General features: G+C 35.8%; 1 protein-coding gene and 1 long non-coding RNA gene across 2 annotated transcripts in view; one reads left to right on the plus strand and one right to left on the minus strand.

Moving 5' to 3' along the window:
- LOC121028678 (uncharacterized) overlaps positions 1-13,975 on the minus strand; it is a 42,851-nt gene extending 28,876 nt beyond the window's left edge. Inside the window, exon 1 of the long non-coding RNA XR_005789381.1 lies at positions 12,598-13,975. This is a non-coding gene — a long non-coding RNA (uncharacterized LOC121028678). The remainder of the gene's footprint in view (positions 1-12,597) is intronic.
- A 407-nt stretch (positions 13,976-14,382) lies between these two features.
- Positions 14,383-19,922, plus strand: part of MEOX2 (mesenchyme homeobox 2) — a 66,157-nt gene continuing 60,617 nt past the window's right edge. The window contains exon 1 of the mRNA XM_040472527.1: positions 14,383-15,219. Within this exon, the coding sequence (XP_040328461.1) occupies positions 14,706-15,219 (514 nt within the window). The 5' untranslated portion in view covers positions 14,383-14,705. The remainder of the gene's footprint in view (positions 15,220-19,922) is intronic.

Raw genomic sequence — 19,922 nt, forward strand, 5'->3', positions numbered from 1 at the left:
GTCTCAAAAATAAATAAACGTTGAAAAAAAAATAAAAATAAATAAATAAACGTTAAAGAAAAAAAAAAAACTATTGCCACAGCTGCAATTTGCCTATTATAGTAATTTTCTTTGAATGGGAACAAAATAAATCAAGATAAAAAGAGGTACACTCTGATGTATATCACATAAATAAAATGATGTTTTTCTCCATCTAACGCACATTTTGTAGCTCTGGAGTCTTGAAACTCTTCATCTTTTAACCACAGTTTTTCCCATAAACCTTTCAGTTTTATCATTTGTATAATAAAAAGAACATATATTCACTAGATATCATGGACCAAACTCTTCCTAATATACACGTTAATTGTGTGTATAAGAAAATGCTTGCTTATCTATGACTTATTTTGGCATTAATTAAAATGTTCTTTTAAAGTATAAGAATGTTGATACTCTAATAGATGGTAGAAGTTTGAGGTAATATTACAACTTATAGCCAATGGAAAATATTTGCTATTAACCTTCCTGAAGTGTAATCATAAGAGTGCCTCACTAACATATATTTGCAAGACTTTTGCGGACAGTTCATTTTAGTTAGCCTTGGTTATACAAAATAAAAGAACAATTTTTTAAAAATTTAAGGGCAGAATAAAATCTTAACATCTGGCATGTACTTTTTTTAACTTTATTTTTTATCGTTTAAAATTTACATCCAAATTAGTTAGTATATAGTGAAGCAATGAATTCAGTAGATTCCTTAGTGCCCCTTACCCATTTGGCCCATCCTAAATGGGCAACCCCTCCAGCAACCCTCAGTTTGTTTTCCATATTTATGAGTCTCTTTTGTTTTGACATGTACATTTTGATATGAATTAGGGCAGGCCACTCTTCTCAATCTTCAGATTAGTTCTTTCAAGATTTAACATGTATTAACTAAGACTACTTAGAAATTCTGCATCAAATTATTAATAGCAGAATTAGGTTTGTAATTGAATTAAAAATAAAATAAATTTTGCTTTAAAATTTTTCTTCATCTGAAAAACATGCGTATTAAAAATGAGCATTTTAAAAGTAAAATGTGTATGAAGTAATAGCAGTGGGGTAGAAGACAATTTGGGGTGTTTGTATCAATGATAATTGCTTCAATAAATTACACTTTTCTTATTCCCAGATACAATTCCTGTATACACACATCTTATGGCTCATGTTGTACACATGTGCCCTTGTATGTGAATGAGCTTGACTATGGTGTCCATATTAAGTGACATCACAGTTTTGGGGGGACCATAGCTATGTTAAAGTCCTCAGCAAAAGCAAGCACCAGACAGGGAGTTAATGTTGCTTTGACTGCCAGTTGTGGCCCAGCTGGACACAGATCTGTTGGGATTTGGAGGAAAAAGTCATGATGGATAATGAACAATTCAGTTGGTAAATTTTTTTGTTTTCCATCTGTACAGTAGAGGCTGGAGGACTATATTGGGTCTGCTATCTTAAAGAAAATCTTAGAATAGTTTTCTCATCAAAATATAACCATGCTCACTTATTAAAATACAGTAAGGAATTTGGGAACATTTCCTTAAAAGTAAGGAATTTGGGAAAATAAAGAACTGTGTTAACTTTTTTGAGGGACATTCATCTAGATTTTGTGAATTCCTATATTTGTGAATATCATTTATATTCATAGTTTCTCCCTGAAACTAAGCATTATTTGTAACTAATATTAAGAGAGACTGTTTAGGTCCTTAATGAGAGTCTGAGATAGATGCTAATGAAACAGTAGCAAACATCAATGTTGCTTTGAAATATAATATCAGATTTGTTGGCTGAGATTTAAATTTTGTAACAGTCCTTTAACAAATTACCAATATAATTTAGAACTTTATGAGTCATTCATACATTGTTAATAGCCTTTGTATCCTTTTTTTTTTTAAGAGGATTGAACTACATGAGCTCTAAAGTCTCTTCCAGCTCTAAGATTTGTTTTTAATTTTACATTTCAATGAATTTCCACCATGGCTTAAACTCTGATGTTGCCAAGGGTATTTTGATATTAAAGATTCCAATAATAGTATCTAAAGTCATGTGCTACAGAGAGAAGAAAATAAGGAAGAGGGTGAGGGAGAGAGAGGATGTTCCTTTATTACCAATGGATATTTAACTGTGTTTTCTTGTTTAACATACTCAGTAATCAAGTAAGGAAAGAAAACTTTGGTTATGTTTTGGATATTTGAATATGCTTTTTTTGCATTGTTAGTTAACATATTTCCCAAAATCATATCAATTGGGAGAAAAAGTAACAGTTTGAACTCTAGTTTGTGTGAAAATCTCAAAACACTGAAACTCTGTAAGACTCTGCTTTAACCCTGTAGCAACTCATGCTTCTTAAGACAATAGAAAGTGTCATGTGATACTCTGAACTTTTTCTTGTCATACCTTAATATGAGAATACCTTCTACTGTTCTGACCCTCACTAAAGATTAAATCTTGCCATTGCCAAAAAGGAAGAAAAAAATTCCCTCACCCAATCTCTGTTTTCACACATGGGAGAAAAATAGGTTTCAAATTTACTATAACTCAAGCTATTAAGGACTTTATTTGTCCAAGACAACACCTTTCACATTTGAATTGGTTCAGAATAGTTGCAAATTGCAATAGGACAGTATTATAGTTTTAGAGGAACAGGTATTACTTAGAGAAGAACAGTAGTTTCTAAGGCAAAGATATAGCAAAGATAGTCAATCCATTTGACACAAGCTAATCAATAATTATATGATGATTATATCATAATTCATAATGGGATTATTTAACATATATAAAGTTTATTCAAACCACAAAGGCTTTTTCTCCTTTGTAGGATACCTTTTAATTGTATAGAAATAAAAATGTCTTTTTATTGATTATAAAATTGATATCCAGTTTATAAGACAGCCTTAAGACCAGCCAGAGATAACATGAAACAGTTATCATTCTGAGTATATTTTTTGATATCAAATATGTACATATCTATAATATACATCATAAATATATAAAACATGCATAACAAAAGATGTATGATGTGTTTGTATTTGGATCATCTTTTACATATATTTGTAACCTGTTTTTTTCTTGGCATTATATCATAACTCATTTTCTGTATTGTTATTATTTTAGAACATAATTTTTAATACTTATGTTATATTTATCATAATGATTTGTCATAAAGCATTTAATCAATGTTTATTATTTGATATGTATTTTCAGTACAATAAATATTACTTCAGAGACTTCATTATACACAAAGAGTTTGATATATCTGGTTATATATATATTAATTTTGAATTAACTTTGAATGTACTAATTCATCTAAAATTGGGGAGTCAACACTTAGCCTTTTATTTATTGCTAGTTTTGTCTTAGTGATCTGTTTTAATTATAGTCTTACCAGTAGTGTATGAGATCTATTATTATCCTAAATTCTTGTCACTATAACCAATTTTTTTTTTTAAACTTTGTCATTTTGTCAGTTGGACAATGCTATCTTCTTTAGCTTGTATTTTCATTACAAATAAACATACAGTATTTTATTTTTCTTGATCATCTCATCTGGATTTCTTCCTTAATAATTGAGGAATATGTGTCCTTTTTGTCCTTTTCCTATCTGGTAATCTGTTTTTCTAGCACTGAATTCTATAGGGATTAGATCCTTTTTATTTTATTTATTTTTAAAGTTTATTCTTTTGTTTCAAGTTTTAATTTAAGTTATAGTTAGTTAACACATAGTGTAATGTTGGTTTCAGGAATATAATTTATTGATTCATCACTCACATCTAACTCCCAGTGCTCATCACAACAAGATCCTTTTTCAATTCTATTAAATAGCATTGTGCCTTTCAGACCTTATGGAGATGTTTCTCGGCTAATTTTTTCTAATTTGGATTCGTGATAAATGCAGGATTATTATATTAAAATATTATCTACTAAAAATATTTCTACACTCATAGTTTTTGGCAATATAACTTTATACATTTTTTTTAAAAATTAGAAAATCTGAAAGAATTGATAGCTAGACACTTGAAGGTCAAAATAAAAGAAAATAATGTGGCTCAAATATATGCCCCTGAAGTGTGCCTATCAAGTAAATTAATGGCCCAAGAAAATACAGGTTTGGCATTTCAGGGGCATTTTATTGGACTGATTGTATCTTTTAATGATTAGTGGATTTCAGGTTGTGTCTCTAGAACCATTTGTTTCTTTGTAGGTGCCACACACAAACCTGTGATAGGTGAGGAGAAGAGAGCACACTCAGCAGACGGTGTACCAGGTCCCCTTTACATGTATTTGTCATAACTGTGGTACTTCTCACTGTTCGTTTTACATAGTTGCATTTCTGTAATGAATTTCCTTTGTTTGCTTGTTAATTTTTTTAACATTTATTTATTTTTGAGAGACAGAGACAGAGCATGAGCCGGGGAGGGGCAGAGAGAGAGGGAGCCAGAATCTGAAGCAGGCTCCGGGCTCTGAGCTGTCAGCACAGGGCCTGATGTGGGGCTTAAACTCATGAACTGTAAGATCATGACCTGAGCTGAAGTCAGGCACTTAACCGCTTAACCAACTGAGCCACCCAGGCGCCCCTCCTTTTTTTTTTTTTTTATAGATAATTCATCAGATAATTAAGATTTATTGCTGTAGAAAATTTTCATATTTTATGTGAAATTATCGTGTTATATCAGATTTCACTATAAATCAACACAAAACCTTTCTGGAACTAGGAAGAGATTCAGTACTAAAATAATATAGATTTTAAGCAGCATAATAAGAGAGCATCCATATTTATCTAACATAGCTGTCTCAGATTATTGAGGTATCGATGATATAGCTGTGTCTGGACATTACCTACATAACAATTAGTGTTAAGCATAATTTACATATACCAACTATTTGAATCAAGTATAAATTATGTACATAGCTATTAAATGTTAAGTTTTAGGATGTTAATTGTTTCAGGGATATTTTGTTTCATTGCTGTTATGTCTTACTGTTTGGAGTTGAGGGAATTACGTATTCTCATCACATATGGACACAAATGTTCTAATTCCAATGAAAATTAGGGATGAATCTATGTTGTAGAGCAAAAATCAAAGCACAAAATACAGAAAACAAAACTGAATCTGGGCTGATCATCTTAAATTTTCTTTGCAGTTATATTGTAGATACACTTTAGTGATAGCTGCTCCGTGGGTACCAAAGCCTAATGATAAAGTGAAACTTGCAGATCCGAGCGCTCTGTTGAATATAATTATTGAGTGTTTACTCTGTGCCTGACACTTGCTAGAAAACACTCACATAAGATGCCAAGAAGTCTCCAGGAATATATTGCTCAGTGGTGTGAATTAAGTCTATTAGGAGCAAATTTGAAGTTTGCTAAAGCCTGATGTGGCAGAAACATTTACTGCTCACCAAATAGTCATGTGCTTTAGAATATTTTCCAGACCCCTTAGAGGTATATCAGGTTTTATTCTGGCCTGCAAGTTATTGACATGTATCATTTCTGCATTGAAGTATGTAAAACCAGGTATGTAACCCTCCACCTCTGTTTTTCCCTGCTGTGATATTTTGGAGAAACATGTTGAGATGACGAATTCATGAGATCAGTTGCTGTGTGGAGAGCCAGCCATCTTGTATCAGAATTTGTAGGAATAAGAACTAAACTTTTGTGAAGGCTTAGGATATAGAGGTCAACCCATTGTGACAGTATTGTTTAGTCCATCATGGATAATACACGACTCTTCTTTCTTTGCAAAGACTGTTGCTAAATGAACTTTTCCAAGTATATCAACAATTAGTTAATAATGATGCTCCTGATGTACAAAGGAGTAACTGAATGTCTTCAAATAGGATGTTTTGCCGCTCCAGGAATTTCCTGTGTTTCCTTGAGATTTTGTGCTGGAGGTTTCCTTGTGTGGTACCACATTGTGAAGCTCCTATTCATGAGGTCAAGAGGATCAACTTACAGAGATATTTCGGGTCCTACATCATTTTGACAGATATATATGTCATTTGGTACCTTTTTGCAAGGTGGTGGGGCATGAGAGAGAGAAAAAGTTAAATGGCATCTTCTATTCTTTTGGATCAGTGCTATCGAAGAGAAATACAATGCAAGCCACCTTTGTGATTTTAAATATTTGAGTAGCTACTTTAAAAAGTAGAAAGGAAGAAAATTAACCTCAATAACATACTTTATTCAGTACAGTGTATCCAACAATTACCATTTTAAATTGCAATCCATATAAAAGCCTATTAATTTCACATGAAGTCTTTGAAATCATGTGAATTTCTCATGAAGTCTTTTAAAGCACATGTTAATTTGGATAAGTTACATTTCAAATGCTCAACAGTCACATGTTGCTGTTTCCAACCGTGCAGCTCTAGATACACCTTAAATTTATTACACATTATGTTCAGCATCTTGTTAGGTTCACTCAAAACCTTATCATATTTAATTCCTCATAGTATTCTTTTTCATTAGCAAATGAATGCACTCAGAATTAGAAAGTGATAGAGTTAAGGGTCAAACCAGTGCTCCCTCTTGCCTCTGGAAATGGAGCAACGCTCTAGGCAAGTAGAGTACCGTTGGGAATCCTCTGTAATGGAAACAAGAGGGATAAGAGCCCCAATTAAAGTAATGGCATTAGTGATTAACTAAGGGGCGCCTGGGTGGCTCAGTTGGTTAAGCTTTGGACTTCTGGTTTTCGCTCAGGTCATGATCTCAAGGTTCATGAGTTTCAGCCTTTTATCAGGCTCTTCACTAGCAATGTGAAGTCTGCTTGGGATCCTCTCTCCCATCTCTCTCTGCCCCTCCCCCACTTGCTTGCTGGTGCTCACTCTAGCTCTCTCTCTCAAAAATAAACATTAAAAAAATAAAGTAATGGCATTGGTAATTAACTTATTTTAGTTAATATTAAAGTAGAATTGTTACTATTCTACTTGAGGATAGATTGCATAATTGGGAGGCGTAAGAAGGGAAGGGCTTGTTGTGGGTGGGATCTTCTGATTTGAGCAACTGAGTTTGCAGTGATGCTGTTTACAAAGAGACTGACATGGGCCTTGTTAATCTGAAGTCGGATTTAGTAATTTTTGAACACTGGAATTGCCAGTACAGTGCAAGGAATCTTACCCACTTTTTTGTTTTAATCATATCTGTGTTACATTTGGTCACAAATACCAGATGGTAATGGCATCTGCTATTAAAAAAAAAAAAAATGAGTCTACAGGAAGAAATACACATGGATTGGCAAGTCTTTAATATTATTACAGAAAGAAGAACACCAACAGCTAATTCAGATTTATAGAGTGTAACATTTACTAGCTTCTGTGTGCTTCTTCTTGTCTTTTTTAAAGGTACTTTCAACTTTGTCACCACACATACAAGAGTGGAGATTTTTACAGCATTTTCTAATTATGTGTTTATTTTTGGACCTGAAAAAACAATTCTAAGTGTTGCCACCTGGGCATCTGCCTTGGCAAAGTCTGTCAGATGAGGATATGCCATATACTTTGGAAAATCTGATCTTAAAAATCCAAAGGGCTTCTGATTTTTACCCTGATCAAATCATATTTTTAACTGAACAAAATAGGATATAAGATTTGACTAAGAACAAAACTTGGAATAATCCATTTCATTAGCTATTGATTGACAGGTAATACTGGTCCACAAATGAGAGCTGTCATGAAACAAAATGTAGGAATTATCCTGGAAAGTCATAATTGTGCCATTTTTATCTCTCTGTATTTAACATATCAGGGAAATATTAAAGTTGTTTGTGGTAAGTAGAGGTTTTACTGTATTTGATTATGGGTGAAAGTTATTTAAATTGACTTTGATTATGTCTCCATAGGAACATTAACTTCACTGTCGCCAGCACACATAATCATCCTTAATAAGTTATTTGCAGAAATGCTGTTGCATTTGTGCAGCATATCACTACAGTTGCTCTAGATTAGAGGAAGAAACTCTCAGGTTTCCCATTACCATGTAGTCTACTTTCAAGATCAGTAGTAAGTTTTACTGTATTTTATCATAAAGTATTCTAACATTGTTTTGACCATTTTAGTCACATCCCTCTTTCCCTGTTCATTATTTATGCCTCAAGAATTAGTCATTAGAAACATGGAGTTGGAACAAGGTGGTTCCTGCCCTTCAAGTCATTAGGCAAGGGTCATGCAAAATGAATAAGCCAAATAGGGGGAAAGACTTTTCTGTGTTATTCTGTGTTGAAGAAGTTTCATCTCATATTTATGTGTTCTCACCTAATGTAGAGAAAACTTCACTTTGATCGCAGGTCTCCGTACTTGGTGGAAATGAGTGTTAGCTGATGGTATGAGTAATTGCCTTATGCTGGGCCCTGGGCTCAGAACTGATACTCCTTCAGGGTTCTGGTTAGTGTTTGATTCTGTTGGAATCCCTTGTACTTTGAAGTGCTCTAAGATGCAGTTGGCCCAGTAGGTTTCTTGTTTTTCTTTTTTCTCAGCCACTGAAAGCTTTTGAAAACCAGTTTATTCCCTTCCCATATACTGTTACCCCAACTTAGCAGAAATCATTCTCTAAAAATAAATAAAATTTAGAAAAACAATTGACTACAATGAGTTTCAGGTTACAGATTTGTAAGTCAAGAAAGCACCAATTACTCAGAATTTCAGATACTCAGGAGCTTGCACATGTCTGGGCATTGGCCCCCTCTGTACCTAAGTTTTACATTATATGTACCTGATTACTTGAAACTGTTTCTCAGCACAGTATTTTGTTAGTATCTCTTTTATCAAAAATATAAATGCCATGCATATGTTTAAACATAAACCTTTCTGATTACTTTTTTAAAATTCCAATTGAACTAAAACATGCACCTGGGACCTTTTTACCATTATTGTAAATGTATGTGGCTTATGAATTACATATTTGTATTATCAAATATATAATTATTTTTCATATATTTAAGATTATCTTATTTTTCTGTCTTTTCACCTGCTAAACGCCTTCTTCTGGTTTTCCCTTGGCCTATTTTGTGCTCCTGTCATCTTTCTAATTCCTTACATCAAGTGAGACAGAAGCAAATAGTTGTCATTTAATCATTTGCATTCTTGTTTTGATCCATTTTCATATGGCTATTACCTTGTGTAAAAATACTCTGTATTCTGAAAATCTTTTACACATCTGAGCTTATCAAGGTACTAATACTAACTCTTCAAAATATTTTATAATACCTCATGTGTTTTGCTTTAACTAAACTATTTTGTATAGTACACAGATACACATTTTTTTATTCCTACACACAAAAGTGTTGATATCAAAGGCAGCTGGTGTTTCTTTGCTGAGTTGGAATCATATAAAACTAGAGTGTGCAATTAAATATTTTGGGAGAGCCATACCAACACAGCTAAAACACAGAGTTTTAGTGATTCAAGCTCAAAATGAAAGAACATTTTAAGAATAAAACATGCTACAAATTGATGAAGCATGAAAAATAAAAACACAGAAGAATAACTTACCATTGTGCCAGAATTACATTAGTACTTGTTAAACTCTTCAAGTTGGAAAATTCAAAACAGAAGACTAAGGTTTTACCTATAATTCCCGTGTTTAGTTTCGAATGATGTTTTTCTCCGAGATTTATGAACTTGTTCTAAATTCAGTCCACTTAAAAGGATAATGTTGCTTTTTATGACATGGGAGAAATAAATGGTTTATTTCCCTTAAATTGTGGATAGAAACTTAATGCTTATGAGTTTGATGGTATAGAATATATAATGCAATATATAGCATTTCATTATGGAACTGTCTTGCATTAGTATGCCTATACTTCTTACAGCTAGGTATATAAGGGAGCCAACGTGAGATACATTTATCAACAAAAATAACATACAAGGTGAATGCAAATGAAAATGTAGGAACTGAATGTAATTATCTCCCATGTGCATTATAAGAAAACTGTTGAATAATTCTGGATTTAAAACAGGTGGACAAAAGGAAGTTCATTTAGACGTTTTTGAAATTTGAGAGGTGGTCGGTGTCTCTTCATTTTGACACTCCTTACATACACACCAAAGGATGATTAAAATGTCATAAAATGTATGTGGAAGGGAATTGGAATAATGAAAGATTGCAAATATTTTTAATTTTTAATTAAATCTTATAAATTTAAAATTATCACTCATAATCTGTATTTCATGATAGTGTTCTGAACATTATTTACTAGATGATACTTGAAATGAAGAAAACCACCAATTTATGAAAGAAAGAAAACTAAATGTAGGAAGAAGACAGAAATTAGGAAAACAAAGTATATTGGGTATTATTTCACACTTTTTTGAAATAAGGGTTAAGTATTCATTTAGTAATATAGAAACATAACAAATTTATCGTGAAAGCACCAACCAGTGTTATGTAAAAATAGCAACTTATTTTAAAAATCAGTAAAGGTATATTGAATCACCTAATAATATGCATTAGCCATAGCAAAATTGTTCCTGAAATACTACATTGCATAATTCCTGGAGAAGGGCAGTTCCTTAGTTCTTAAATATGGAGTGCATCATAAATCACATAAATTACCATTGAGTATTTAGCATATTTTAATATATTTAAAAATTTTTTTACTTCAGAAGAATGTACTGAAAGACAGAACTGTTCATTTCTTGGAGAAATCTAGTAGAAAAAATATTTTTATGTACAGCACAAGTTTCATAGACAAATTCCATTGTGATTTAATTTCCCATACATAAATTCGTATATCATGGCTATATGCTACCGAAGTAAATTTGTCTGGCAGATAAAATGCAAGGCAAAGTTTATAATATCTTTAGCTAAAGATTATGCTTAATTTTAAATATTTTTCCCATCATACCTCATGACACAAATGTGCAGAAGAATGGCAACTCTTAAAAGAAGCATCATGATTCTTAAAATTTAAACAAACTTTTCAGGTTGCTTAATTTAAGTTCTAGTCTCTTTGAAATAAAATATCTTAATTAAAAAAAAAGCTGCCTTTACTATTGAATATTGTTTTGTTAAGCAAAAGGAATAATACATGTACATATTTGTCAAATTTAAAGAGCCTAGCACATGCTTAAATAGTTTTGATTACTTTTTCTGGAAAAGACTAGCAGCTTACATTATTCATATATTCAAGCTCTTGTTATAATGCACTGCTTGATATTAAAACTTTGCATGAAATACTGGTATTAATAGAATATTTTTCAGGAAAATTCAAATATATTATAAATACAGGATAAACACCAGACTATTTATAGTTTAAAATGAAAGCTACAAAAATTCTATAATACATTTTGTAATTTTTACCATTCTTCATAATATAATTAGCCATTAAATGTAAAAAGTCATCTTTCAGTATTGGGATATAGATGTGGACACTGAAGTAGTTGTTATAGGGAATGTTAGGAATCTTTCCTGTTGTTAGGACATTTAAATTTTTTTCCTGTGGCTTAGAAAATAAAAATCAATATTTTTTCTTATTCCAAATGTTCTAGGAAGTGAAAATTTTGAAAAAAAAAACACTTTATGGAATAATTAATATATATTTGGGAATTCCGAGAAAATAAAAAATGTCATATTTAATACTGGACTGCATCAAGACCTTCTTTCTTTCTTCTTTGAACCACACTTTTTCAAGTAACATGTTTCTTATATTATGTTTTCTGTTAGAAATCTAGACTTCATCATTTTTACTGATACTGTGTTTTGGGTCTCCAATTAAAAAGACCTTTCCTGCTAGCTTTGTTTTAATTGTGTGCTTTTCAAAGAGACTCCTTTTTCTAATCTTTTCTAACTTTTCTTTCCCAGTCTTCTAGCCCCATAGTTCCAGAGGCTGACTGACTGAGGCAGGTTGTAGAGAAATTTCTGGGCATGTTGTTAACATCTGACACAGTAAGTGAGAAAAAACCAGCACAATCACTGGACAGGTTCAAGGAGAATTGGCAGCTCCTGGAGATGAAAAGTTTGTGTTTGCTACTTACTAGTTACCTGAAGCACACTGGTTAAATTCAAACCCATTCATTTCTCAATTGCTTTGCTCCCTCTAAACCACTGTAATGGAAACCAAAAGGGGACCTTTATGGATGTTTTTTTGTTGATCTGTGTAGATCCAGTGTATCTTTATTTAGTCCGCCTTGTCTGACATTTTCCATAATGCTTTTAGTAGACACCATTATATTACGTAAATATTTCTGGTTACTGTTTATGGAGATGGTTGCCTAAATTTCTCCTTGGATAAAGCCTTTAATGCATTCACCCATAATCCCTATAGAGGAGCTACTCAAGTTTGGGAACTTTAGTGTTGCTCTTTGTACTTCAACTTTTAATATCAGAGCACATATTGAAACCATAAACACAATGAAAATTCAAAAAATATTCAGACCATATTAGAAGAATATACCCCCTCCTTTTTTTTATCCTTAAAGAGCCAAGGGCGTGGGGAGTGGCAGGAAGAAACATTCTTAAGATCTAAGCCCTGGACGCCATCCTGGGAGTGCTTAAACCCCTTAGAAACGTGCAACCTGAAGAACACCCCCTTTCGAAGTCTAAAACAATATTAGATTCCCAAAATGTATCGGCAAAGAAAGTCTTACCGTCAAACGCTTGCAGCAGGTTCCAGCTCAAACCCAGACTGAAAAGCTGAGCAGCTGGTGAACAAAAGTTTTAGCTTTTTTTTTTTTTTTTAACGAAGTCTGCAAAACTAATTTCCCTCAAAATAGGGCTCAATTTCCGTTAAAGAAAGCAGCGCTTACAAATCTCAGAATTCCTGATCACCCCCACCACATCCCACCTCTAAGCAATGGAAAACAATTCGAACTTTCACACGGATGTAAAGGTTTATTGAGAGGCCACTATTCTGCAGTAGGGCTTAAAAGACAAGAGAGGTAGGCTGAAACCTGAGGGACCGGTGGAGGGAAAGGTTCTGCCTTGGGGACACTTCTCAAAGATTCATCAATACTTTTTCCTAATCCAAACCAGATGGCTGGCTTGGTTTGCTGTCCTCATTAATCCCATTAACAACTTCAAAGACCTAGTAGCCATCCTCAGGACACCTGAGACAATGAAAATAACGGGGTTACACTGCTGGTGGCATCTTGAGGGTCCTGGGCAGTATAGGTGCGCGCGGATCTTCCGATGCCACACGTCCCAGGCAGGACTTGACTGTTCCTGTAGCTCATTAAGTGCGGCTTGCTTGCTTGCTTTGTGTAAACGACTCTGCCCCCAGCAGACAGTGTCACCCCTCAAGCAAGTGGCAGTATTAAAGACCAGCCGTCGCTCATACTAATTAACTGGCGGCAAGTTTTCTAACTCATTTTGTATGATGCAAGATTGTAACCTGGGAGACCTGAAGCAGCACCCAGCTTTAGTGAGCTTTGGTGGATATCAAAGCATAAAATTTCCCAGTAAGTGGAACCATGGCGGTTTGCGGGGGTAGAAGCTGTACCATTAGCTGATTTAGTTTTGAGCGGAAGAGGGTGAATTTCTGGAGGGAGGTGAGGAGACCTGGGCTGGCTCCTGAGGGGAGAGACTGAAAATGTGCGTGCCCTATACACATCACATGTTACCAGGACGGTATCACTTCGGATTTTCCTGGCCGAAGTTTTGGGTGGACAAATGGCTAGGAGATTGACTCGGACCAGGAAAGCAGGGCGAAGGACATTGTGCAAAGCAAGGAGGGCATATTCGGAAAGCCCAGGAAGAAAGACCCCACCTGGCACCGCAGGTGAGGATGCCCGCGTCTCTAGATAACTGCAACTCTCGCCGCTCCTCGGTTTTCACCTACCCCACCAGGTTTCTCTCTTTTCGCGCTGTGAATAGCGCTTTTCTGCCGAGAAGAATTTCCCAGAAACCTCGGGCGCCAGATACGAGCCCATTAACAACCCACCCAGGGACGACAGCTGCGAAAAGCTAGGCGCGCCGCTGCGCCCAGGGCACGCGTTGATGTAGAGTTTGAGACACTTCTGAGCGCGCGCCAGGCTAGCTCTGATCTTTTTCCTTAACCCTACTTCCCCTTTCGTGCTCCTCAAGAGCTAGCCGTACCCCTAGCAATCCTGCAGGTGCCAGTGCCCAAGTGGCACTGACAAGACCTCTTTCTCAAGAGAAGGGAGAGGGCCGGACACTGAGTGCAGAGTTAGGGTGACGTGCGCCGCGGAGCACCTTGGCCGCCGGGCCCGGGAGGGGAGAACCGCTGTACGCCCGGGCTTGGGTTTAGGCGCCAGGCGCGCCGCTTGCAGCCTTGGCGGCTGGCAAGGGCGGGCGGGCGTGGACGCACTGCGTGCGTCCAGCGGGAGATAGGAAGTGGAACAGGGAGCGCGTGGCGCAGACTGAGCGGGAGTTTTGGAGGGAGTTTGCATGTGGTCAGCGCCGGGCTCCTAAGCCAGCCCCCAGCTCACATTACACTCTATTTATAACCTCTCAGAGCCGTTTCCCCCTGAAAGCAGTTCTCTGGGACCACCTTCTTTTGGCTTCAACCTCTCCTACTCTTGACATCTGAGTAGCTCGAAGGGAAGCTTCTCCAGGTCCGAGTGTTTATATGTAAAGGAGTCTGGCCGCTAGGGCTCAGGACCGGGATTATCCGAGCTCTGCAGAAACGGCTATTTATTTGGGAGGGGGAAAACACGATTTCTAGTGAAAAGTGACAGGGTGGTAGCGTTTGGAACCATCGTGAAGTCTTCTGCCTGGAACCTGAGACTTGCATGCTATGGAACACCCGCTCTTTGGCTGCCTGCGCAGCCCTCACGCCACGGCGCAAGGCTTGCACCCGTTTTCCCAGTCCTCTCTCGCCCTCCATGGAAGATCTGACCATATGTCCTACCCCGAGCTCTCCACTTCTTCCTCGTCTTGCATAATCGCGGGATACCCCAACGAGGAGGGCATGTTTGCCAGCCAGCATCACAGGGGGCACCACCATCACCACCATCATCACCACCACCACCACCAGCAGCAGCAGCACCAAGCTCTGCAAACCAACTGGCACCTCCCGCAGATGTCCTCCCCCCCGAGTGCGGCTCGTCACAGCCTCTGCCTCCAGCCGGATTCGGGAGGGCCCCCGGAGCTGGGGAGCAGCCCGCCGGTCCTGTGTTCCAATTCTTCCAGCTTGGGTTCCAGCACCCCGACCGGGGCTGCGTGCGCGCCAGGGGACTACGGCCGCCAGGCGCTGTCACCCGCGGAGGCGGAGAAGAGAAGTGGCGGCAAAAGGAAAAGCGATAGTTCAGGTAAGGGCGCGCCGGGCACTGTCGGCGAAAGGGGGCGGGGAGATGACTGGGAAGATTCTCACACTACTGTGAGGAAGCAGGGAATATGGTATACGTCTTGCCCTCGCTGGCTCCCCGCCGCCAGATTCGGTGGGGCTGCTTTCGTCCTGTTACTTGGGGGCACGTGTTTCTCCAAGCGCAACCCTGCAGCCAACGGCGTTAAGCTCTCCAAGGTTCCAACTAGTTTACCAGAGGGTTAAGAAAAAAGGGACAAGTGACAGTATGTGAAATCGATTGCGAAGCGTGACCTTCCATCTGAGAGGTGGGGAGGGGAGTGCACCCTGGGATGCAGCGTCCGCTGGGCGTGCGTGCGGCCGCCGCTCCTTGACTTTTCCCTTGCAAGTTCCCGACTCCGAGTGGCTCGATTTTTCCCATCGTTAACTGGATTTCCAAATTATTGCACAATATTTGGAACTTGCAGTGGAACTTGGCAGCACGTATGAGAAAAAAAAAAGTTTTAGTTTTTTTTTTTTTTATTATTCTGATTTCAGAGTTCTTTAAATAGCACCCTATTCCAAATGGTAAAAATTTCCCTTTCTTGGGGAAGAAGACAATCTAGGAATTCAGATGATTTTAAGGAATGTGTCAGAGATTGGTAAATAAATACATGATCAAACTCTTGAGGAAAAAAACGATTTTTTAATAGTAGTTGTGTTCGTGTGGTGCTAATCTAAATAGAATCTCTGAGTTGCCAATGTGGAAAGTAAGCTCTCCTCCAGCTGAGTATTAGGGGAGGCAAGTTTTTGGAAACACACAGCAACCGGGGTAATGTTGGTTCTCTACGTGCTTGAGGCTGGTGTGCGAGGGTGCGCGCCGGAGGCGCTGATCTACGTGGGCATAACTTGAGTAGCCACGCAAAAGGGGACTTTACTAAACGCAGATGCTGGAAAGCATAGACTGCCAAGTAAACTGTAGCAGTCCCGACGAACTGAAGTTTTTCGGGCAAATCCTTAAGGCCCTTAACAATCTGTACGTTGTGAAATTGTTAAAAGATACTTTACAATTAAGGGAGTTGTGAATTTTCTTCTGTAGCTATCGCAACCTGCGTTCCAGCTTTCTGGAAAGTGTCATTGGGTCAGTATAATATTTACGTAGTGTTCTTCCTTTGCGGGATTGGTTTAACAAGTCCTAGAAGGTAACTGCAGATATTAATGTGAAGGATTGGAACGTGTTTGGTTTTTGTTTTTGTTTTTGTTTTTTATAACGCTTTAGGTAAGATCCCACGTAAATGGCAATTTGAGGCGCATACTTCATGTGCCTTTGCAGCTGAGCTATCACTGGTTCTTCAGCGTTAGCCTGAGATACATTCTTCTATCACAAACTTAAAATCCAGCTTCTACTTTTCAAGGTCAGGGGTGAACTTTTAATGCTCCATCACAAATTAGTTTGTATGTTAGAAACTTACCAGCAGTATCATTCATTTCTAATGGTTTTTACTAACTGTAAGTGAAACTCTCTTAAGACAGAGTTGAGAGGTTAACCATGAAGGTTTCCATCTTCATTTTTTTTTTTTAAGTCAGTTTTAAAATAGTGTTCATGTCTTACTCAGCATTTGATATCAATGTAACTTTTTTGGAAGCAGATCCCAGTTCAGGTTAGTCAGTCCATTTTTGCAATTCACAGAATCTCTTAATGTTCATTTAACTTCATGCAGTGAAAAACCTATGATGGGCTGTTCCTTATGTTTCCTGAACTGAATCAATGCACCTACGCTTCTTCGGGTAAACCGAATTTTCGTATAGGCACATATTATTTTGGTCAGAGGGAAATAGAGAAAGTGGGATTCAAGAACAGGTTCCCTTGAATTATTGTGATAAGTTTCTTAAGAAAACTAATAGTGCTATCCTCTTTTGGTGGGAAATAACCATATAACAAACTAAGTTTATATTTATATGTTGAAACTAATTAGCGTGCTGGAAAAACAAGCACAAAATTCTGCATCAGCTACATAAAGTATTAATAGATGAGATCTTGAGTGGGAAATACAGTTAGTCATCACCCAGGGTAGAATCACTGGGGAGTTAGGATGAGCGTTTTCCATTCATGCTGGGACATTTTGAAAGAACTTTTTGACTAACTAAAAGGAAAGATGGTGATGGTTTTCAGTTAAATATATGCATACTCATTAAAAATAAAATTTGATTTGGCAGTTTCATTGTTTGTGTTAATATTTGTTAGATCTTTAGATAGATTTAGATTCAAGATATCTTTCTCCTGTGATATTTCAGTTGGTCTTCCATATTAATGTTTACAGTTACTTCATATCATAGTATTATAAGGGCATCCTGATCCAGTGGAAACTAAAGCAATGTAGAAAAACACTATAATTTTGACATGTTATTAACATGTATATCTCATATTGCTTGTAGCACAGTTTTAATATTTCAATATTTTTAAAAATTAGATTAATTTCTGAACTCTTGAAATTTTAAAATTGTATCAGGAATAGTAGAGACCACTTATATTTTGTTAGAAAGTTTATAATTACTATATGTTTATAATTGAAAGTAAATGTAGTACACAAATCCAAGGCAAAGTCAGAACCAAAATTCTGTATCCTTACTTGTAATATCCAGATTGTATGTGTATGTATATGTGTGCATGACCCTGTGAAATTCCAATAGAATTTTAAGCAGCATAAAATATTGAAAAATGACCTAAATTTTTATTCATGGTAACGATGCAAAAACTATAATATGTAACATTTTCCAGTGTGCATTTACTTGCATCCCCCCCCCCCCCCCCCCGCCCAAACACACACATATGCAAACTCAAGAAGCTTAAGTGTCTAGAAACAACTATTTATGGACTTTGGGCTTTCATTATAGTTTATTGACAATTGAAAATAGCCAAGTTTAATGGAGAAGCACATTGTTATTTTTTATATGTGTTAAACATTTTTGCAACTTTGAACCTCCTATGCTTTCCAGCATTATTAGCAAAGCCAACATCTGTGATGTCTTCAAAGGAACTCTTAAAAATCAAAACTTTACAACTGCACTTAAAACAATCTATACAAAGCAGGTGATTCTGAAAAAATGTCTATAAATAGTGTGAATTACTTGGCTTCAATTACATTTGATTGTTCTCCAAGCAATGTAGTAATAGGTATAAACTGTCCACTTTTAGTTAAAATAATGAAAACAGGTTAGTCAGTTTAACTTTACTTTTTATGCAGGCAATATACAGTGTAAATATGTAAATATTTCTTATTCAAACTAGTTGAATAACTACATATTTTATTAAAAAATCAAAATTATATTTAAAAAGAAGGGAGGTTTGGGGATGTGGATTTTATAAGGTTTGGAATAATATTAGATTCTTGTAAAATTAGAAATATTTATAGTTACAATCATCATAAAATATTTGTTATCAAATTATATCTGCCTATATGCTTGGCTATGCAGAATGACAAGCAAGTATTACTTTAATAAGCTGGAACTTAAATACAGAGCAAGGTCTTACCCACTCTAACTCTGGTACCGTATTGTGATTTTTTCCAGATAATTCAATCATGTTTTATGAAAGGAAGAATAATTACTTTAATATTATTATCTCTATGTTACTGGACTATGGCATTTCAGCATTTGTTTTAGAATTAAAAAAAAAGTTTATTGGATCTTGATAATTATAGAAGAATATTGAACAAATTAAGTGTCTCAAATCTATGGAATAAAAAAAAATGTCATTTAAGTCTTTTTCTTAGAGTGGTAGATTAATTTTAGGTGTGAACATTTTAAAATGGTGACCTGACATAAAAAATTCTAAGTACCATTGACCTCCATGAGTGTCTCAAATGATTACACTCAAAAGTCAAGACCAGCATTCCCTTTAGAATTAAGGTGCCTTATTGTTGAAAGTTAGCAATGAGTGGAAGCAATAATGCAAATAAAAATGGAAATGGTTTTGAAATCTTTGTAACTATCTTTATTTATAGTTCATTTGAAAAAGAAAAACATTAAATACTTGCCATGGTACTGCTAAAACTTTCATTTGGGTTAAAAGCCCAGTGCTGAATATTTAAAATTTTAATATTTACTTATAGTAACTTTCAATGGAAACCATTAAGTTGGCACCCTGTAAGGTGATCTCTACTAATAAACTGAAAAAAGAAAAAAAAAAAACGTTTTAAGTATATTACCCTGTTTTCCCTCTGTGTGATTTGGAAACATGGACCCTTCATCAAAGCATTGGCATTTATAATAACATAATGTTTACTATAGGTTCTAAATGCTCTAAGAAAGTAATTTTATACAAAAAGTGAAATCGCGAAAGCAGATAAAGTTTTCCCCTTAGATCCAGGGAAATTTGAGAGACTAATTCCATATTTAATATAAAAATTAACTTTTTTTTAAATTTGAGAAATAACTTGTATATGAATTAATAGCTGAATAATGTAAAAAGTCCCACATATAAATCTATTACATGTACCTGGCCTGGTAATGGTGCCATTTTTATTCATTTACTATATTAAGACATATATATGCTGTGCAATTTTATTAACTGTATTAAAAATGGCAGCCAGAAACAAAGATGTGAGGACTTTTTAGGTTTTCATTTCAAATGAGAACTTAAATATAGTAGAATAATGTATTTTAGTTTTTACACTGTGTTCACTTAGGTAGTTACTTCTAAAATTTCAGAGCGTGTCTCTCTTCTAAGCA

This window comes from Herpailurus yagouaroundi, unplaced genomic scaffold (genome assembly GCF_014898765.1).
Source record: "Herpailurus yagouaroundi ecotype Mexico unplaced genomic scaffold, PumYag 100, whole genome shotgun sequence".
NCBI lineage: Eukaryota > Metazoa > Chordata > Mammalia > Carnivora > Felidae > Herpailurus > Herpailurus yagouaroundi.